The sequence below is a fragment of the Pyrgilauda ruficollis genome, unplaced genomic scaffold (assembly GCF_017590135.1).
Source record: "Pyrgilauda ruficollis isolate IOZ18807 unplaced genomic scaffold, ASM1759013v1 scaffold49, whole genome shotgun sequence".
Taxonomy (NCBI): domain Eukaryota; kingdom Metazoa; phylum Chordata; class Aves; order Passeriformes; family Passeridae; genus Pyrgilauda; species Pyrgilauda ruficollis.
Window position 1 is genome coordinate 3,912,135 of NW_024526488.1, and position 22,334 is coordinate 3,934,468.

At 43.6% G+C, this 22,334-nt stretch overlaps 1 protein-coding gene across 5 annotated transcripts in view; it reads left to right on the forward strand.

Moving 5' to 3' along the window:
* Window positions 1-309: 309 nt before the first annotated feature.
* Window positions 310-22,334, forward strand: part of SMG7 (SMG7 nonsense mediated mRNA decay factor) — a 51,171-nt gene continuing 29,146 nt past the window's right edge. For all 5 annotated transcript variants that reach the window (XM_041479569.1, XM_041479573.1, XM_041479572.1 and 2 more), the window contains exons 1-2: window positions 310-512; window positions 21,196-21,227. In XM_041479569.1, coding sequence (XP_041335503.1) covers window positions 484-512; window positions 21,196-21,227 — 61 coding nt within the window. In that variant the 5' untranslated portion in view covers window positions 310-483. The remainder of the gene's footprint in view (window positions 513-21,195; window positions 21,228-22,334) is intronic.

The following is a 22,334-nucleotide window of genomic DNA, read 5'->3' on the forward strand; positions in this document are numbered from 1 at the left end:
GTGACGGGGCTCCCGCCAGTGCCATGTGCCTCCCGGCAAGCCGTCCCTGCGAGGGCCGGTGGGAGCTGTGACAAAGCCGGCTGTGGCGGCGCGGGGCGGGCGGCGGATGCAGGCCCCGGGATGCGCCGCGGTTGCCATGGCGACGCCCCACCGCCCCCTCGGTTGCCATGGCAGCGGGCGGGGGAAGGGTTTGCCGGTGGCGCCGCCGGAAGTGCCGGCGGGGGCGGGGTCCGGCCCGGAAGCGCGGCCGGCGCGGCGGGAGGGCCGCAGCGGCTCGGCGGGGCGGGAGAGCGGCGGGCGGACGCCGGGCGCGGGCGGTCCTGCCCGACCGGAGCGCAGAGCGGGGACACCCCGCCCCTTCCTCCCCGCGGGCCCTGCACGGGAAGATGGCGGCGGCGGGAGGCGGCGGCGGCGGTGGCGCGGGGGCGGCGGGCCGGCCCGGGCTGTGAGAGCCGCGGCGGGACGGGCGGCGAGCGGCGGAGGATGAGCCTGCTGTGCGCGCAGTATCTCCGGTGGGTATCTCCGGGGCGCGGCGGGCAGGCGAGGCCGCGGCCGGCCGGCCCGGGAGCGGCGGGGAGCGGGCGGACTTGGAGCCCTCGGGCCTCGCCGCGGCGGTGAGGGGCGCCGCGCCGGGAGCGGGCCGTGCCCGGGCCGGAGTGCGGGACCGGGCCGCCGCGCTCCCGAGCCCCGCGGGCGGCCGGGCTTGGCTGCCGCATGGCCCAGGGCTCCACAGCAAGGTCACGCCGGTGCCTTGGAGCCGCGGGCAGGGTAGGAGAGTGCACCGGCTTCCCTGCCGGAATTCCCCACCGCTTCCCGAGGCCTTGGCAGGGTAACCCGAGGCTGCGGAGCCAGCGCCGAGTGTGACCCCGGCTGTGGAGCGGGAGCAGTGCTCGCAGCCCCGGGCGGTGCTCCGGGAGAACGGGAGTAGCAGGAGTCGTGTCTCAGCCCTCGCCATCAGCTGGAAGTCCTCAGTCACGGCTGACACAGCCGGTCCGTGCCGGGGACGGTCAGCTGAGGGCTTGGGAGAGCAGTGAGGCTGCCAGGGCTGAGCTTTGAAACAGAACCGCTCCCGAGTCCCTCAAGTGAAGAGCACGAGATAGCTCACGTTGATACGAGCAGAGCTTTGATAGGCTTTGGGGTGAACTTACACCCAAATGCTCGTTCTCTAGTGGTTTTGGAAAGCAATGTCGTGAGCTACAAATGGCTTTTCAGTAGCTGTAAAGTGCTGATTGTCCAGGTTGATCGTGTTGTGCCTGATGCTTCCAGAACACCTCATGGAAAAGGAGTAGGTGTGCCAAAAGGAAATGTACGTTCCTTCTGAGGAGTTCAGGGCTTGGGAAGGATTTAGAAGGAGTGAATTCAGTGAGGATTTTACATTTTTTTGTATACAAAGTTCTGAAACACTTCAGCAGTCTCTCCTTGCTGGTTCTCCAAATTCCTCCCTTCCTCCTCATCTTGTCTTTCACCTCTGCTTCCTTCTGTTATCCCAGATCCCACCTCAAGCTGATTTCTTCAAAAAAGAAAACAATGTAATCTTTTTTTATCTCATAGTGAGTTTATGTTCTTTTGCTCTTCCAGGTGAGTACACCTGTGCTGTCATGAAACTTCTTCATCCTTTCTTTCCTCTTATGTTATGACAATGCTTTATTATTAGCAATCTTCTATCAGTAAAAGACTTGGTTTTTTATTGTAGGACGTGTCTTAATAATATTGTAGCATCTGGCTGCCTGTTCCTTCTTGTGACTGCACGTGTCCTTTGGCTGCTTTGGGTTGTGGGAGGCTGTACCATGTTGCACATGTCCCTGCTCCTGTCACCTTCCTGCACCACCAGGCTCTGCCTTAGCATTTTGCTGTGCCAAGCTGGAAATCCTTCCTGCAAGCTGTGGGCAGGAATCACCAGTTTCTCCTCTCTTTGTTCCTCCCACACTTCAGCTCATCCTGGGTTGTTCCTGCTTTTTCCTGACTGCTTTGTTTATACTGTGCCAAAGCAACAGGACTGAAGCCTGTGCTCATAGCTAATGTGTTACAGTCAGTGTTTCTGTCACCAAGAACCTTATCTCTTCCTAAAACAACAGGACAGCCCCCTTGCTAAACTTTTCAAGCATTCTTGAAATGTAGTAGTAGTCCATCATCTTCCTTCTGCCTCTGAAGACCATTTGGGTTTGTTCTCTGAGCAGAAGGTATGCTCGGGGAAGGTTTCCTTGGAAAGCTGTGAAATGCTTCTTGCATCCACAGAACGTACACTTAAATTGTTTGATTTGCATACGGCCGAAATGCAGCTGCAGATTACTGCAGCCCAAGCTCATAAAGGGAACTGGGAATTAAGCCTCAGACTCTCAGAGCCAGTTCTGTTAGTCCTCTGTCTTAAGGAGGAGGGCATCCTCCTTTTTACTGTGGCAGGACAGGCTCAATCCAACTGTAATGAAGAAGGAATAGACCAAAGGGTAACAATGTGAGAGGGCAGCTTGACAAAACGTTGTGCCAAATGAAGACATGAGGCAAGTAGTCTCTGCTGTCTTCATTGTCTTAACACTAAGGAGGGACAGAAAAGTTTCTGCAAGAAATCATTTTTCTGTGTATTTGGATTTTAGACAGAAATGAGACAGATTTCTAAGGTGACCATGTAATGATTGAATATCTAGTGAAATAATGACTCTGCAAGAATCAAGCTGTTGAAAAGGTGAGCGAGGAAGAATGGACTTTTAGCTGAACTGCCTTAACTCTTCCACTTCTGGGTTCTTGCTTTCTGTATGTGTGTGAATCAGCTATTTTAAAATGCTGTCCTTGAAGGACTGTGCCCCTTGAATCAACCTGTGAGAACTGAGGAACACATGAGCCCCCTACAGAAGTCTTCCAGGAAGAGCAAATAAGGTCAGGCTTCATGTACTGAGTCTTTGAAAAGTTGCAGGACAGTCTGTTTCTTAGTCATCTTCCTATGTTGCAACAGATTTTTGGGATTTTTGCTTTCCCAGTTTTATCCTTTTCAAAGTCACCTGTCAAGAGTGTTAGAGTGTATTCTCTCCCATCTGGTTTCCTACATACTTCACTGGAGTCATTGTTTGAGTCACTTCTCAAAGATTTGCATTGCATCTGGTGAGGTGAGTAGACCTTTCAGAGGGCTCTTTCAGGAGACGAGAACCTAAAAGATGTTTTAGGAAACAGGGGCACTGTTCAAGTCTCCCTGTTCAGGTGAATCTGTTCATCGCATCTGGCTGAAAATTTGCATCCATGCTCTTTGTGCTGCTTGGGGAATCTACAAGTACTCCTCACAAATCAAATTAATCTCATGGGATGCTTGTCTTAAAGTAGACATTTCATATATCCTGCCTAGATGTAAAAGAAGTCACTTTTAAGCAAAATATCACTGATAGCATTTCTAACACAATAGCACAGAAACTTCTGAGCCACATCCATTTTATAAGGCAGTGTTGAGCTTTAGTCCATGTTTATTCACTTCAGAGAAATGATCTTCAGTGCCAATTTTATGTGTTAATGTTCAAAAAGGAGTTAACTAGGATTCAGACGTTTAGCAGTTTGACTTATGATTGTGTCAACTGTGTTTCAAAAAGATGTGAGCTCAGTTACCAGTTAAATGTGGCGTTGCTCTGGAAAACTGTGGCTTTTAGCACAAGCACAAATGTAGAATAAAAGGTGCTTGAATTACAGGGCTTGAACATTGCTTAGAAATTCCAGTGCTGATGAACCAGTAGGTAGTTTCCTGTAGCCTTATGATGAGGCTATAACCAAATTCATTAAAGGTTTGGCTGCTTTAATAATTCAAATTGTGGGTCTCTTTTTCAAAGACTCATCAGTAGCTCCATTAACTTCTGCATCTGCTGTGTCTCCTCTTGGTTACACCTTTGCTGTCTGCCAGCCTGTGACACACCTCTTTGCAGTGTTTCTTCTCTGTTAAAGGAGGAGGCTAGAGCAGAGGTAATTGCAGTCTGTGTGTGAGCATGTTCTGGTACTGATTCCTGGTCAGGGTGATGTAGAGATGATGCTTGTCTGTGCTGGAAAGGCACCAACCGGCATACTGCTTGAATGAGTCTCAGCAAGACTAAGTCAGTTATTTAATTATCTTGGGAGTGTATGAAGGAAAAAGTTAGTAAATGCAACCTCAACAGAGAACCCTGTGTCCCTGCAATGGACTTCTTGGAGTTGGCAGGGTCACAAGGCTGGAGGAGAGGCCTCAGGAGGCTCCTGTCCAACCTGCTGCTCACAGCAGGGACAGCAGGGCGCAGACCAAGTGCCCAGAGCTTGAAAACCTCCAGGGATGGAGACATTTCAGCCTTTTGGGGCAGCTTGAATATCCTTGTGGTGGAAAAGATTTTCTGCACATCCAGTCTGAACCTCTCCTATTTTATCTTATGCCCATTGTCTCTTGTGCTCCCACACGGAGAGCCTGGATGTATCTTCTCAATCCCCTCCCTGGAGGCTTGTGGCATGTGTGGGTGCCCTGGAGCCTTCCCTTCCTCCAACTGACCTAGCCTGGCTCCACAGCCTCTCCTCCAGTCCCAAATGCAATTGTTCCAGCCCTGACTGCTCTGGAGGCCTTGCTCCAGTTGTTCCACAGCTTTCTTGATTTGTCTTCCCTCCAGCTTTTTGTTTTCTGAAATTATTAATGCTACTTTCATACAGTGTTTACTCTTGAATTTGAAGCAGGGGAGACATAGTGGGGCCTGCTTTGGCCTTCCAGGAGACACCTCGTAGCTTGATGCTTTCTTTGGGGAGCATAAAATCTCCCTTCTAATTTTGTCTTTTTTTTCTCTATACAAGATGTCTCCACCATTTGATAACTAGCATTTCTGCCAATATTTAATATGAGCAACACTTCTTATTCTTCTTTGAAGGTGAGAATAATGATTTAAAAAGGCAAAGATTGGTGACGGCTGCTATTTACTTATGATCAACAAGCTTTTGGTGGTGACCTGTGAAGTAAAAGAATCACAATCAAAAAAGTGTCAAGCAATTCCCCACTGAGCTTTCTTTTGAAGGAAATACATCTTGCTGAGAGCCCCAAGACACACACCATACTCCTCGGGTGTCTGGGCAGCAATTGCTTGTTCCCTTTATCCTGTCATGGGCATCTGAATTATTGAGCATCCTCCTGTCACCCAGGGACAACTTGTGCTAAAGTCACTGTCACACCTGTGATAATTTTTTGTTTTTCGAACCTAGATTCCTAGGAAGGAAACAAGGCTTGTTCAAGTGTGCTGAAGTTGATTACTGGCATTATAACTTTGTGAAAGTTAGCTGGTTAGGTGATCATGTTTATGTGATCCAAATGAGTGAGTGAGAGAGAAGCAGGCAGAGCCCAGCTGGGGTAAAGCAGCACTTGCAGAACTTCCCCTCAGCTGTGGTGTGCTCATTTCTGTGTTGGGGTTTGAGCAGGCTCCTCTGTAGGGAGGTAACTGCAGGAATGGGAGTGCCTGTGCAGGTTAGCAGGTGCTGGGCATATTTTCCTGCTGGAGGGACTGGCAGGAAGGTGGACACGTGCCAGAGAGAAGAGGGCTGCAGTAACCAAAGAATGTGACTTGCTTAGCACTTGGCAAAAGCTTGGCCATGCAAGGGTCAGTTTTAAACTTGAACGGCTCTTGACGGAAGTTTCTCACTCACCCTCAACCCTGATGTGATGGCATAAGTTTGTAAGTTCATGGCCAAGTCTAAAGAAGCTGAACTGGGGAACCACACTAGGTTAAAACTGCTTTAGTTTTGTTTTTTTGCCCATGGGGTTTGGTCCAAGTTGGTTTCCTGATCCCATTCATTGTGTTACTACAGATGTGCTGACAAAAAGGGTGAAGTTGTGTGCAACAGGATTGATGCACTAATGGTTAAGAGTGGGGTGGGACTGCTGGAGTGATAGTGCTCATTTTCAATAAAGTGCTCACTGACCCACAACACTAGTAACCAGTGTCCTGTTTCCTAGAATATGGCTGTTCTGTTACAAGGATGATATTCTATATATAGAATATCATCCTTATAGAATGTGCCTGGTCTTACTGTCAACAAACCATACCCCTCTTTGCAGACTGGACTGAGTCTCCCCTTGCTGCAGAACACTGTGTATGCTCTTACTGCACTCTCTGTGTGCTCTGCTGTGAGGTTACTTGCACCACAGTGTTCCAGTGACCTAGAAGTGCAGGTTAGTGGAAGTAAAGATACAGCTTTATTTATTCATTTATTTATTTATTTTTGATGGCAGGGATGATTCCTGTAGCAATTAGTTCTTGTTCTAACCTGCATATTCCTTGTTCTTTATTGGAAAAGAGAAAGTTCTGTTGTGGCAGTAAAACCAGGTGATGCTTGTCTGAGGTGGTAATGAGGGAGAGCACTAAAGCATTTTGAGAAGGCTGCCCCCATCCCTGAGTGTGGGGTTGGAGGGTTTTTTCCCCTCAGTTTCTTCATTTCAGTGCATGGTAAGAAGGTACATTTTCTTGGTGAATTAGCTGTTTTATTTAAGTATTCAGTGTAAAGTATACTGTGATATTCTGAATACTTGTACAGTCTGTTTCTTCTATCCTAAGAAGTTGTAACAAGTAACCATAGCTTGGTCCAGTGAGATTATTTTGGCTTCTAAATAAACTGATCTGGGCACTGAATTGTATCACAAACTTTTAAGTTAAGCAACTTAAATCTGTTTAAATAAGTGTATCTGGAAACTGAAGCTTCCCTGCTTTTTTTAGTTTGCCATATTGGCTGTTGTGGGCATTTCCTGTTGGAGAAAGAAAGGTTGGATTGATGGGAGAAGACAGTGACTTGATGGATAAATGCCTTGGCATGTTCCCTGCCCTGCTCAGCCAGTAAAAATAAGTATAGAAGAGGAGTAATTGCAGTTCAAGTGCATGGTGGCTGGGGAGGGAAAAGAGGATAATTTGCTGTAGGATCTGATTTTGTTGGATGCGGAGCTGCTGGGGATTGTAGAGGTTTAAGGGTTCTTCATCGTCACAACAGTAGCAGAGCTTCACTCATAGCAGCGGGCTGGTAGAAGAGCAGTTAAAGAATGAAGCTATAATTTGTAAGGAATATATGTGGGAGGACACTAGTTGTTGCTTTCATTACTTTGAACTTGAGGATTGTCCTCATCTTACTGGAAAAACTGCACAGCTGCTGTCAGGCAGGAGGGGAATAAACCCACAGATTTTTTTCATTAAAATCATTAGCAGAGATCATACTTTGATTCTGTACTTTCTAATGTATTATGAGGGAGGTCACAGATTGCAGTGGTGTTTGGGAAAACACAGGTTTTCCTGTGCTCAGGGAGGGACATGGTATCTTTTTTCTCCATCTTACTGCTGTGGACAGAGTAGAGAAATAACAGATTGTTTGTTGTGAAGTGACGTGAGGACTCTGGGCTGTCGTTTCTCATGATTCCAGGGTGGAGGGCTGGTGGCTTTGTTTGTGTGTGCCTGCTGAGCACTTGAGTTGTTGCACTGGGCAGAGTGTTGCTGGAAGCATTACAGCTGTTCTGGAGTCATCACCAGCTGCCACTTGTGCAGCCCTGCTCCAAGTCCTGCCTTTGGGCCACATTTCTAGACTTGTCTGCCCATTGCTGCTCTTCTCTTTTGAATTTAAGATGAATTTTTCATTGTAAACTTGGGCACTTCCCAGATGACCAAATGAGGGGGAAATGGCTTAAACAGTGCTCTGAAGCTGGGTATTTAAATTCCTCAGAGTTAAATCAGCAGGTACTTGTTCAGATCCATGTAATCCTGTGAGTTGGGATGGAATAAACTTTTTGGAGTGACATTAGGTGTGCTTTCTCTTCTTTCTGTATTCCAGCTGGACTTCTCTTGGATTATTGACACTGGCTTCTACACTCAAGGGATTATCATAAGGAACCAGAAGGCTGAGGAGTCTCAGTCTCTTGGGATTGTTACAGAGATGTGGGTGACAGACTGAATTTCACTGATGGGACTCAAATCAGAGATACCCTTGAGGTACTTAGGAGTCCTGCTAGAATTCTCTTCCGTCTTCAGGGAAAACAGAGATAATATTTCTGAAAGTACTTATGATGTCCTGTATACATCAGCAGTCTATTTCTCATTCTTTTATTTCATTGGTTTCGGTGCTGAAAGTGTCCTCTGGTGCTCAGCCTCATTGAACAGTTTTCTGCTTCATCTAGTGGTGGTATGGGTAAAGCTGATTTTTATATTATTTCTCCCCCTCCTCTCCTCTGAAGAATTGTCTGTTTTGAGTCTGCAGGCCCTGCTTGTTTTACAGCTGAATTATCTGAGAGCTACTCTCTAGCTGTTAGAAAAGAGAAATTCATTTTGAGTGTGGAACCTTTAAGACTGATTCTGCCAATATAGTGTGAGGAACATTTCTCGAACTACTTAAAGGAAACTACTTTTTTCTTTGGAAAAGAAAAACAGGCCCTTTGGGCATTAAGCATCATTATTTCAGACTTTGGTGTTTCATGATGTCTTGATTTAATGAGGTCTTGAGAGCTGTTCCTATTTGGTCAGGCTATGGCAAAGGGCAGTTTATTTGGAGCCTGCCTGTTTTGGGCTCCCTGGGCCCTCCTGTAGTCTGTGCTATGTTATTTACCACATCTTAACTTCCCTACATGTGAAGAATAAATGAATTTTTGATAAATCTGTTGGGAAGACCATTTTCTCCCTTTGTTTTATGATAGTTCTGTAAATTGTCTGTTGCAGTGAAATTCTCCCGGTATTTGATTTGCCATGTCCTGTGTTGGTCTCACCATGATGTGGAGAAAGCATGTGGATATTGCTATGTGTCAAACAGCTGTGACTGTGTGATGATACTTTTTTAACCCAAACAACCTCTGACAGCTTTGGTTCCTTCAGCAGACAGTACTGGTGTTGGCAGGGCCTTTGGGCATTCCTGCTCTTAATTCAAGGTACACTTGAGCTGTTATGAGGGATCTTTAGGGCAGATTTTCCAAACTAGCCTAATAAGAACTGAAAATGGAAATGCTAATCTTCTATACCTATGGAGAAGGAAGAATGGGACAAGACTTCTGGCTGTTGAAGTTGTCTGTCTTGAAGTAGTGTAAATACTTGTCGATGACAATGCCATGACCAAGCTTGTCACCTTGTGAGCAGAGAGACTTGATCCAGACAGATATTCCCAGGAGAAAGCCAATCTATTGGTAAGAATAGTGTTCAAAGGATTTAAGCTGCATTTATAAGTATTAAAGAAAGACCCAGACCCACCAAAAGTGTATAAAAACATGAAAACTGAAGCAGCTCTTAGAGCTCAAACATACTGCTTCAGTTACTAGAAAAATAAAGGAAATATTATTTCAATTAAAAAAAAAAAGTTGAGATTTCTATATTGGTTAATGATTGTAAATTCAGTTACTAAAATATGCAGAGTAAACTTGCAGTAAAAATCTAGAAGGATTTAAATTCGTCTTAATACCATTGATAGGTGTAATGTTGAACATGTATGTGAAATCTTTAACTAGAAAAGAAGTGATAAAATCCTTAATATTCGTTGTTGACATGCATCTGAATTATTACAGCAAGCCTTAATTTATGAGCATGTCACACAGATTATGCCAGGGCATGAAGGTCTGGCAGGTATTCCACCCAGCTTGAACATACCATGGCTATTTAATTTAGAGATTTATTTTCTTTTGAGGTAAATGGTAGGAGATATGGCAGAGATGTCTGTAGGGGATTGTGGCTTGCTCTGACTTCAGCGGGAATACTTGTTTGCTGGTTTTGATATCAAGGACTAAATGCTTGAAAGTACCCAGAAAAATACTTCCAATGTGTTTTTATTGAAGATGTCAAGTGCTTGCTGATGCTGCTTCTGCAACTACAGACTGTTTTGGTCCCTTCCATCATAGGTGGCCAGTCAGAAGTCAGCACAAAAAAAAAGTGCTGTGTCTGCCTTAACATTACGTTACTTGCTAAGAATTTGGGGATACTCATTCAAGATCAGTTAAAATTCTATGCTATTTCATTAAAGATGGTTACAAAAATGTATCTTCTGCATAACTGATTATGTTAATTCCTGAAATAATTATTTGAGAACTGCTATGCTGGAGCATTAGGTGATGTGGGTCAAGAGTGTTTTGTCTTCAGGAAGGACAGATCCAAAAGACATGAAGATCTTTGGGCCTTTAAGGACTCAGGTGCAGGAAATTTTTTGTGTATAATGGAAAATGCTCTTAAACATTTGGATTTCAGATTTTGGTATTAAAGCAGCATGATTCACCTCATTTCCCTGCTTTATTGTCGAATGTTGAAGCGCAGTGCCAAAATTATTCTATTTTCAAACTTGTTTTGGACATGCTGGTGTACTACACAAAACAAATGACTATGAAATCCAGTCTATAGTTGATTGCAAAGTGGAATGCATGGGCTGCATTGGCTTGTGCAGCCTGAGTAACATACAAATGTTGACTTAATGACTGGTAACTGTGTAGTCACATCTAGTTGAATCTTTTGATGGCATTGTCTCTTCTTGCTTAATATGCCTCAGAGATTCAGGGAATGCCTTCTCTGAGTGAGGGACAGTCACTACCCTTCCCCATGTTGCAAAAGTAGCAGTGGGTTGAGCAAGACTGGTGATTTTTGCTGTGGGATTTGGTGATAGGAAGGAGCTGGAGTGGGTGAACCCAAGGCACACAGCAATTCCTGAAGGCAGGACATAATGCCATGTGGGAATGGTTTGGCAGAGTGTCCGGGGTGCTGCTCTGGGCTATGGAGGTGACTTGGTAGGACTTCAAAAACAAGCAACTAAATGTTTGTCAAAAATAGCATCAGGATGATGGAATGGCCTATATAACCTTTTGAGGGCCTTTCTAGGCTTATGATTTGATCTACAGGTGGGATGTGTTAATCCATTGCTATGGAGCCTTTTCTTCAGCCTTTGCAGAAGATAATTAGGACTGGTCTGACTGCTGAAAGGGAGACTGCAGTCTGGAAAACTGCACTCACGTTTTTCTTTTCTACAGTTTATGTTTAGTAAAGGTCTGCTAAACCCCCATGTTTTTCCATATATGATTCATAAAGCGGATACTGATTTGTAGTCAGCTGAACATCATGTGAACTTTTCTGACATAGAACTAGAAAGGACTCTTAAGTCTTGAGATTTAAATTTGAAATTTGATATTTAGGCCTTACAAGTAGATTTAACCTTGGGAGTTATAAATTTACTCAGGTGCTTGCTCCTAACCAATCCATTAGTTTTCAAAACAGGAAAGGAGGTTACTGGTTAACTGGGAGTACCTGGCAGCACTCAGTGGGGCAATGGTGGCAGCAGACCTGTTCAGAGGCAGTTTGGGCCTGCTGGAGCAGAGCTACACAGGTCAGCTGGACTGGGGCCATGGAGCCGCATCTCTTCAACCAGGCTGGATTTCCTCCACACCTCTTGGTGTTTGACAGGCCTCAAAAACTTCAAGCTGCACCTTTCCTAGAGAGGACAGTTCTTGTAGTAGTGGATCCATCTGCTTCCCTCCTTCTGTGCTAATAACATTTGCTAGATCTCAGGTGGTTGGACTGGTCATAGGTTGCCCCTTCAGCTGAATACAGAACAGAGTAACTTCCCATATTCCAGGAGTACCATGTGCTTTGGTGGTGGACTTAGGTATTGTAGCCAACAGCCCTTCTGGATGAGCCACTCCTGAACTGAGGAGAACCAGCAGCAGAGGACTGCGGGTGAGTCGTGTGTTGCTAAGCCAGAAATTATTTGAATATTGTCTACTTGGAAAGTAAGTTTATCTCAGAACAACATTGCCTGTGTGTTTCTGGTAGAGAATGGGGAGCAGCTAATGAGACTCCTGTAAATGATTGGCAGTGATGTACTGAGTACCCATTTCATTATCATAAATGGAGGATATCATTCTCCCTGACTGGTGTTCAGCCTTCTGCCGTTACTGTGCTTTCACAGTATGGTTTGCATGTAATTTCAAGATGGAGAATTGGAAATAATTACTAAGATGCAGCTTGCAATTAGGATCATATCCAGATGTAATCAGGGTGTGTTTTTATCAAGGCTTGTGTGTACCATGTGGCATCCTTTCAAACCTCTTAATAATGAAAAGCTTTTTAAAACTTTTGGGTATGTTATGTTTGTGCATAGATGTGTGTTTTGTGTGATGTTGATGTGATTGGGAGTTTATGAAATGAAGGGGATTGGCAAAAAACAGTTTCCAGTTACTGGATGACCACAATATTTAAATATCAGTAATTTTTCTTTAAGGCTTATATTTTGGAAGGCCTTGACTATCTGGGCATAGATCTTAGTATTAGGACTTGGAGAGCACATGTTGAAAATCCTGAACTCCACTGTACCTGAGGTAGCTAACTTGCTACAAACACAGTATGAGGGATTACTTGTGCTTTATTTCTGCCACCTCTGGTGGTACCATCTAATGGATTTGTTCTTTATCCATCTGCTGCTTAGCAATGAAGACAGTATCCCAAATTCCCAGTAACTAACACCTCTTAAATGATCATTTCCTCTGTGTTGGAGTCATTCCAGGCTTACTGAGCATAAAGATTGGCATTTGCCTCTGTGCAAGGGGCAATTTGTGTCAGGGATTGAGAGGAAAGGGTTCTGTAGGGAACACCAAAAATGAGCAAGAGATCTGAGTTTTACATTCCAAGCTGTTAGTGGAGGTTGGAGGCAGCAGGAAACTTGTAGAGCTGAGAGTCAGAATTTAGATGCTGCAGTTGTTGCCCTCTTGATGCAAAGTGGAGTGGCCTTTCTAGAGGGAAGTGTGTGCCACTGCTCTCCAGCTCTGGGGGCAGGTGAGAGGGCACATTTTGTCAGCATGGCAAGTGTGGCACTGAACTGACTGTGATTTCCTTCCTTTGAACTGGATTCTCTACACTTGTCTGGGAGATCCCATGCAGTGTCCAGGGAGGGCTGGTATCTGCTGCCTGACCTGACTGGGCTTCTGCAGGGCTGACTTGAAGAGCAGAACTTTCTGGAACTGATTTGATGATAGCCATGTGAAGCTGATCTCCGTGCTCAGATAGCTGCATTTTCTGTAATTCTGGGAATGGTTTTCATTGCAAAAGTGGTTAAAGAAAGTAATGTTCATTTGTTCTAACATCTGTTGTCCACAGTTTCCAGCCCCTTAACAAAAGTGGTTTTACCAAGTCAGGAACTGTAATGTAGCAAATTACTGCTGGTGTTGCTATACATTTATCACCACTGAGACCTGATAGTGTATGCTCTCATCAGGGTTTGAAAGAGAAAAAAGGGTGTGAGAAGCAACATCTCACTTCTTAAGATTGTAAAAGGTTTATTGAACCACAACAAGGGACTGAATAAGGAAAAAGGGACAGTGCTGGGTGCTTAGCTGCAGCCAGAGGCACACCGCCCACACCCATAGCAGTCCGTATTTGTGCTATTGACAAGCCAACCCTCCCCACACGCACACTCGTGTCACTCTTCTGACCCAGCTCCTCCTTCATCCCACCTCTCGCAGTCTGTGCAGTCCTTCTTGCTTTGACTTTCCCAATGGTCGGAGATCAACTTTCAACATTACAAAATTTATATTAAAAACCTACCAGATCTTAATAGAACTTCTTTTAGCCTTATAACATACATTTAACATTTGTGAGAGCCAGCACCACACCATGCATTTATTACAAGGGCATAGTTCAGGGGGGTTTGTGTTGTTGTTCAGAAAATAATTCTGTTGCTTCTTCTTGCTCAGTCTCAAAACTTTGTAGGAATTATCATGGCAAGTTCAGTTGTAAACCTCTTACATCCCTCTTAGGACCATAGTCCTAAGAACTGGTAACCCTTCTGTGTGTTTCCCCAAAGTTCCTTATTGTGGGTAATTAGAGAGCAGAGCTTTGTTTTGGTGTCTGTCTTCCTTCAAGGGAGAGGCTGTCGATGACTGAGAGGATTGGAGGGCAATCTTGAAGTTTTTGTGCTCTTATACCTTTAAGATTGCCTTAGATTTGAAAAATGTGTTTATTCAAGGAATGGTGTAAAGATTGGAGGAGATATACAGGTGGATTATGTATTTGATCTTAAATGTTTTGCCTTTCACTTGTTCTCAGGTCAGCTGCAAAGCTGACATCTTGTCAGCCAGTGTAGTAAATGTGGTACTGTATGGATGGATGTGCCAGGGTATTCTACAAAAGTATTACTTTTTTACTGTTTCCTATTAAAAGTTTTCTTTTGAAGGTATTCCTTAACATGAAAATATATCAATGTCTTGAATCGCCACACATGTTAAGTATCCATTTATTATTTCCTGAGCATGCCTTTTTTACAGCTAATAAATTCTTATTGCTGTTCCTAAACCAGAATTTTTCTATACTGAAAATAGTGTCAGGGTTGCCTATGGAGCTACACTGTCAGGTCCTGGAAGGTAAACAAGGTAAAGGTGACTGGAGTTTTTGTGCTTTTCTTTGTTGGGCAGCATCCATTTAGAGGTTATTTTTATCCCTGCTGTCTTTAATAAAATTCCACATAACTAGTAGGTCAAGATGACGGGTTAAACAACAGCATAGTCAGTATTTTTTAAAAATTACTATGGAAACACAGCTGAACTTTCCTGAGCTAGTCCTAATGTTACATTTATTGCCAGCTGTTCTTGCTTAAATTGGAAAGTACAGGTTGTTAGGTATATAGTTTTCAGGTTACTCTCCTGGCTTAAATTTTGGAGTTCTGTGGAATAGATAGAGGCATATTGCTGATCCTGAAGGGCTGGAACCCATTTCTGAGACATTTAGCTCACGTTCTGACTCCAGGTTGTATAAGGAGGGGGAGAGCGGAGAGTCCAGTGGAGGCAGTGGAATGCTGGAAGCCTGAGCAGTGTAGATTTGTATTTCCCTCTCTGTAGATTAAATCAGAGATTAAGAACACATTAACTTCCCTTAGGAGTGCTTTTACCTTTGGGGCACATCATTTTAAAATCTTGGGACAAAGAAACTGACTTCCATGAAACTGGAGGAAGAAAATGAGTTTGAATGAAGCTGACTGCAAGGGTACTTCTGCCCTTATCCAGGGAGGAGGATTGTCAGCTCTGATCAAACTTGGAAAGGGTTGCTTTTGGTGGTTGTGTTTTGAGGATGATTATTATGACTTGCTTCTAATAGAGGAGACGGAGGGAAGATGGGATTAAGGAAAACTGTGCTCTATGGCCCCATTTCTCAACATCCTCCTCAGTTACGGTGACAACACAAAAGGAATAGAGCAGGATTCCCTGTGGAGGGGGTTTGTATTCAGGTAGTGATTGCTTTGCTTTAATATCTGCTTGCAGAAGTGTAGGTTTTGGGGTTTTTTATTGGTGATGAAATACTTGTTTCTGTGGCTTTGATCTACAGCTATAATCTGATTAAACTGCAGGTCAAGGAAATTAGCCATGCCCTGGCTTCAGCTGCCTGTAAGAGGAATAATAAGATTTAAACTATTAGCACATAAAATTGACAATAAGATGATTCTGTTAAAGGTGTTTTTCATTTGTGTGTGTTAGCAGTGGCCTTCCAGGGCACATGGAACATTTAATTCCATGACCCACAGGCTGCAGATCCCTTGCTACCTCAGTAAGAGCTGACATCACTGAAACCTGCCAGCTCCCAAAGCAAGCAATTCCAGAACTTTGTGCAAACTATGGTCATTAAATTAGGTGGCAACACTTGAAAGTTTGGAACAGAAAGAACTTTTTCTATAGAGATAAAGCTGTTAAAGTTGTTTAACAGTACGTGTCTGATGTATGAGTAGGTAGAGTCATTACACAAATTAATAAGTAAAATCATTGTTGGATGCTATATACCCCTGCAAAATCCTGATTCCATCCATTTTCCCTTTTAGGAAAAGGTATGTGAGGCTGTTAACAGGAGCTGTTGTCTGAAGCCTGTTGTATTCAGGTGATGTTGAATTAATGGGTGGAGGAAAAATAAAAGATTAAGTTTACCCACAAGTTTGCTATTACTGTACTTCAGGCATAACCATCTAGGTTTATGGACAATCCTAAGATTGCTGTAAAAATATTTCCTTGTGACGGGTCATAGTTAGAGATACAATTACTGTCTACAAAACAGTTCAGGGAAGTCAGAGTTATGTTTGAGAACGCAACCTTTAGCCAAGTGTACCAGCTGTAAAGGATTAGTAGCCAGAGAGTCTCTAAAAACTGTAAAGAAAGCTTTCAGCTTTAGCAAGTGTTAGTGGTAACTCTTATGAATTGAAGGAAAAATACTTATTTTCCAAAAAAACTCTCAACCACTTTTATTAGCAAGTTTTCCTCACATCTGAAGTGCTAAACTCCAGATGTGAATGATGTCTTGGATACAGTGCTTGGGGGCTTCTGAACAACCAATCTCCCCAAATATGCCATGGAATATTCAATATCCATACTGTTAGTGTTTCCTGCTACTTCCATCTGCCCTGAATCAGCATGGGTATGCTTAAATGCAGACAAATAAAGAAAAAAAATCCCACTGAGCATTAAAATTTTTGTTGAAGATAGCTGTTATTTTGAGAAAAATCTAAAATGGCAGGTTTTTGCTTTGAAGTTCCTTGTGCTGTGACCCTTGCCAAATATTGAAATAGTGAAATTAATGAAATATTAAGTGTTTGACTTTTAGTATGCTAGTATAGAAGATGTACCTTTTCTACCCAAAATGAAACATTTCCCACATTTATTCTGTATATTCTCTGTATTTTTCTATTGCCTTTCAGAAGAATTAAAGCTTTCTGGCAGTGCCCTTGATGAGCCTTGGGGATCAGTCACCTCCTGCTAAGGCACATTAGGCTGCAGGTGCTTTTCATTGTGGTACAGTTTCTGCACACACCTCCAGGAAAGAGAACTGCAGGAGTGTGAATTTCTGCTTGGAGTGAAACTCCCGACCACTTCATGTTTTTTAGTTTTTAGTAATAAGATGGGATTCTGATGGCTTTTATAAGCCCAGCTGCCTGGATTCATTGCCCATTTTAGTCATGTAAATCCTCAATTCCTTATGGGGGGGTTGTGTTACTGAGATTTGATGAGGGAACTGATACAGCTACTGGTGCTTAGGGCTGTCAGGGGAAAACCAGGTGGAGTTCCCCCTCAGGAAGGGTGAAAGCAGTGCTGTGTTCCTGTTGGTTTTGTAAGGTCTGGGGTTTTCCACAGTTTTGTAGAACTTGTCATGTCACAACAGATCATGCCTGGTGGATCCTCAATGTGAAAATGAGAGAGGTGTGGTGTAAGTGAGGTTTGACTTCCAGAAATAGAGGATGTTAGCTGGGTAACACAAAACTGCTGCTTTGAGAAGTTGGCCTTAATTTCATTGGTTTATTATATTGATAATGAAGCTTGTTAGCCGACCCCTGCTTCTGTAGAATGGGTACGGCCCTATTAGAGATGCAGGGTGGTGTGTGCAGAACTGAAAATTTGTGATTGAGTGCTTTGAATTATAGCTGTACTGAAGACAGATATTGGAACAGAAATGAGTGCTTTTGGGGACAATGGTAAAATAGATCCATTTGTTCAGTGATATGCAAATAGAGTTGGTAGTCAGATGGCAGCAAGAGGAAAACTTGAATAGAATAGTTAACCAAAGAGGCTGTATGATCTTTTCTTACGTAATTTTAACAGTAAACTAAGCAAACTTGCTCTAGGTGTTAAAGAGAAGTTGCCACTGCATGATCTTTTGATGTGTCTTTCAGTGTGATAGGGTAAACACTTCAAAATATATGTACAGGAGAGACATTCCAATATTGGCGGGATTTTCTTTCTGTAGTGCTTACCAGCTTAAGGGAAACAACTTGTTTTCTTATGCTGATTTGGAAAACTTAATTGATCAAGAGTGGTAAAAACTTGGAAGAAGGAAAATGGAATGTATCTTTCTTGTCTTTCTTTCCCAAGTCCAGTGGTTCATTCCAGATTACATGTTGCCTCCGAGTTCCAGCAAAACAGAAAACAGCTTTATATACTCTCAGGTTCTTAAGAGAAGTTGCTTTTGTCTCCTGTGGGGGCTTAAATTTTTATTTATCTTATATCATGAGAACCTCGAGAGATGGTCCTGACTACTCTGTTTTAACGTTTTGAAACTTTTCAATTTTATGAATAAAATGAAAATTCCTTTAGCTATCAAACATTTTTACCGACTAGGATGGGAGACCGTTGTATTTCAGTTTAAAGTTTGACTAAAGCACAGAGCTGAATCTACGTATTTGGTTAGGAAATTATAAAGAGTAATTGTTATGATCTATCAAGGTGGTATATGGAAATACTTGAAATATAATTTTTTGAACTATGGTTTGTCCTTATTTGGTTTTGGACCAAAAAAACTTAGGGAAGCTTGACTGAACTGTTGAGTTCAACTGGGCAAGTAGGTACCTGAGATTATTCTTGAAATGATATAATGTGTAAACAAGCCCTACCAGGTTTTCTAGCAGGCAACCTTTTTTGCCCCAGAATGAGTCATTCTAATGTAAATTCAGTACGAGGTGATGCAGTAAAATATATGGCCAGAAAAGCTTGTTAGAAATGCTGGGTGATAGAAGGAGCCATTGGCACTGTGAGAAACTCCTCAGTTGTTGCCAGTGAACTCCAGTCACTGCCCACTAGGAGTCCCTGAGCACCAGCCTTTAAAAGGCCCATTTTAAAGTTAGTTTAATGAACAGGCAGTGCATCTTCTCTCTATCCTCTCTCTCTCACTGCTAATATTTTGCCACTGATGCAGAACAAGTTTTGTACCCAGGCTGCCCCCTCTTATCTTGGCTTAGAGTGCAGCTATTTGAAGCAAATGGTTTCTAGGTGGAAATGAGAAGCAGCATACTAATGTTAGGTCAACTCTCCTAATTTCTTTGGCATTTAGGAAGTATTGAAATAATTTCTATACATTTTATTAAAATTTACAGTGACAATCTCTTTAGTATTGCTTGTTGCAATTTTAGAAATTATACAAGGCAGTCTGTGCTGTGGCTGGGGAAGCGATTGGTGCTGAAGTCTCTTGTTCTGTGAGACCATGAGTCTTCTCTTCCAAAAGAAAGTGGTTTTAAATAAGTGTTTTTGGTAGAAGCTCAGGTCTAGCCATATGATTAGGTCTGTGCATTTACAAAAGTCTGTGGGCAGTTGCAGTGATCTAGAGGCTGAGGCTCACTTCACCAGAATTCTTGAGGCAGAAGTGAGGACAAACTTCTGGGGGGAATAAAAGGGGTGCTTTTACATTTCCCCTTTTAAAGATTATACTTAGTGGAAGGTAGTTCTGCACAAGTAATTTCCAGAGGAGCAGTTCTTAGGTCTTTGTGACTGGAAGAGAATTCTGGGCTCGTATCTGGGCGCAGTCCTGCGTGTCCTGCTGGGGCTGAGCCTCTCAGCATTTGTGGCTTTGGCAGCACAGATTGTGTTCTCAGCTCAGAGGAGACAGCACTGGAAGATGTTTGAAGCGTGAGCCAGACTGTAGGAACTTGGCTGGCTGTTCAAAAAAGTGAGATTCCAGCACCTGAGCAAGTCAGCTTTTCCTTGGGAGCAGTGGCATCGCTGGCTGCCAAGTCCCAGCACCACAGCTCTGGCTCGGCTCTGTGCCTGACCGGACTTGCAGGTCAGCAGTGCAAGGGCTGCACAGCCTGCAGGGGAGATTGCTGTCCCTCCTTGTCTCTTCTTGGCTCCCTGGGGTCAGGGTCTGCTCATTCCCATCCTGCTGGCTGCAGCCACAGGGAGCCATCACTTAGGTGCCTTTTGTTACCTCTGTGTGGATGAGGAAGAAATGTTTCTTGGGCTTCCAGCTTTCTCCTGATACAGTAGCTAAAATTTGCATTGCTTGTCTCTGTTATCTCTTCTTTCAGACAACTGAAAGTTGTCTTAAAGGCATTAAATTTGGATCAGGTGAGGAACGTACAGGTTCACTTCTGATATCTGTTAAGATGTTCTTGACTGTTGTTCCTGACAGTTAAAGCTCTTGGGGCATCCCATTGCTTTTTAGATGGAGGTGGCTATGGTGAGTTGTTATAGATAATGCTTGCATTTAATAAACAGAAATTTTGCAAAGGGACTTTCCAATTTACATGTTCCTAATGTTGTTCCTAATGTATATCCTAATTAATATCTTTTTAATTTTCATGTGGACCTCAGAACCTTCCCTATAATTCATGGCCAGTAGGTAGATCCCAGAACAAACTGAAAAACTGTTTACAGTCACCACAACTTCACATTGGCAAGAGAAGGTATATGCTGATTTCCACAGCCCCTTTAGGGATTAGGTGGTGCTTTCTCCTGGCTCTCCATTCTTTTCCAAGCTGGCATCTGACACTACTGTTAGGCACAGTGTGTCTTCCAACTGTTATTAGTTTTTTTCTGAGGCAGGTGAAGGGAGCATTTCATATGCATGTCCGGTGTGGAAAGCTTGCACTCTCCAAATCTGCATCACCACCTGAGTGCATCAAGAGCAGAGGGACATGTCTCATCCAAACCCAGCCCAACCAGGCAGCCTCGTGTCCCCTCTGCCAGCCCCGGGTTAATTGTGTCCATCAGATGGCCAGGAGGGCTGCTCCTAAAGCTTTATGTACTGCTAATGCAGTGCTTAGCATTGCCTGTTCCAGCCAGATGCTGACCATTCAGAAATATTTATTTATTGAGGACTGCCCCAGTGTTTCTCTTTTTGGGAAGCTATTTGCCAGCCTCCGCCAGCAGTGGGGATTTGCAGAGGATGCTCAGTGCAGGAGTTATAGGTAGTTGCCATTGGCACTACCTGTAGTTGCCATTCTGTCTGTATGTGCTGTGTGTTTTTTTCCCTTGGAAACCTGATCAAAGCATTACTTTAGGGATGTAGTTCAAGGAAGAGAGGCAGTTGGGGAAGCCATAGTCTTATCCCTTCTCCCTACAAAAACTTGTGCAGCATGGGGGCAGGAGGGCTGTACTAAGGTACTGACAGACACTGATGGGAGTTTGTATATCTCAGACTCTGTTGTCTCCTGCATTTCACGTGTGACAGCTCAGAGTTGATATCAGGTTCCCAGGCAATTATCAATGTTGGCAGGACACTGCTGCCAAATAGAGCTTAAAATACAAACCATAATGTAACATTATTAGGGGTTTTTTGTCCAGAAAGAGGCATAAGCAGGGAAAAGTGAACAGTTGACTGCTGTTATGGGATGGACTAAAAGCAGTCATGCTGTTGAACCACAGTAGCTCAAATCCTGCAGGGGGTGAACTAGAGCAGAGTGAGTTGTAAGCAGATTCACTATTGCATGAATGTGCTTTGGCAAAATTCAGTTACTTTGATCTTTCTGTTTCTAATTTATTGTCATATTGCTTTCTTACAGGCAGGCAGAAGTCCTGAAGGCTGACATGACAGGTAATTACCTTTATTATACAATTGATCTAGCTTATTAATACTTGTTTCCTGGTTCTGTTTTCCTTTTACTTATCATTCCTAAGAATTTTCTGTAAAGTGTGTGACCTTATGTTGAAGGCTTGTCCTCTATATATAAATAAAAAAATAAATAGTATTTTAACAGCTGTGCCCCTTTTGCCTGTACCTGATACATATTTTTGAAGTAGACTTTGGATGTTCTAAACATTTGGAGATGAAGGTCATGTCTCTTCTTCTCTCTGAGACTCCTGCCCAGACTAGCACAGGAACTGCTGTAGTTGAGATTAGCCAGCATTTGGGTGGGGAAATGCTGATCTGAGCACTACCATGTGTTGTGAAAATGCAGCCCTAGATGCAGTGAAATGCTGTGAGCTGTGATTTAACCTAAATATATTAATGGGAAATGGAATTTTTTTATATTAATGAATCAGCCCTGCAGTAAAAGTAGCTTCCTTCGTGAACCTTTGCTGAGCTGTGCTTGCCACCTGGGTGTAGTGAGAGTAGCAGGCTGGTGTAGTCCCCATAGGACTATTAAAACCACCTGGATCCACCTAACCCAACAGGAGTGGCTCCACCCTCAGCATCAGGGTGGTTTCCCTGGGGTGAGGCCCATCCCTTGTGCTCCTGCAGCCCCAGCCCAGGTGGTTGTAGAAGCCATGGGAAATTGGACTCTGTAACTCAATAGCAGGGAGCAGTGTTTGCTCTCACCCTCTGGGATGGAGAGCAGATAGCTACTGAAGAGTTAGGAAATGGCAAGCACGCAGCAGTACTTGCCCACACTGTTCTTTAAACACCAGCAGTGTGTGTCCATGCACTGTCCTGTTTAGCATCCCTCCATGGATTTATTGTCTGCTAATTATTTTTTGGCTACACTGGAAATTTGTCTAAGTTCATCCAGTGGCAAGAAATTCTGCTGTTTAATAACTTATGGAGAACCACATCCTCCTATCTGTTTCCCTTTTTAACTTGCCAGCTGCTAACTTTGTTCAAATCTAGTTCTGGAGTTGTAGGAGACTCATCAGTTAAGCAGTGAGCCCTCACCCTTCTGTAGTTCTTGTATTTCACTATTCTGAGGAAACTGATAAAAGC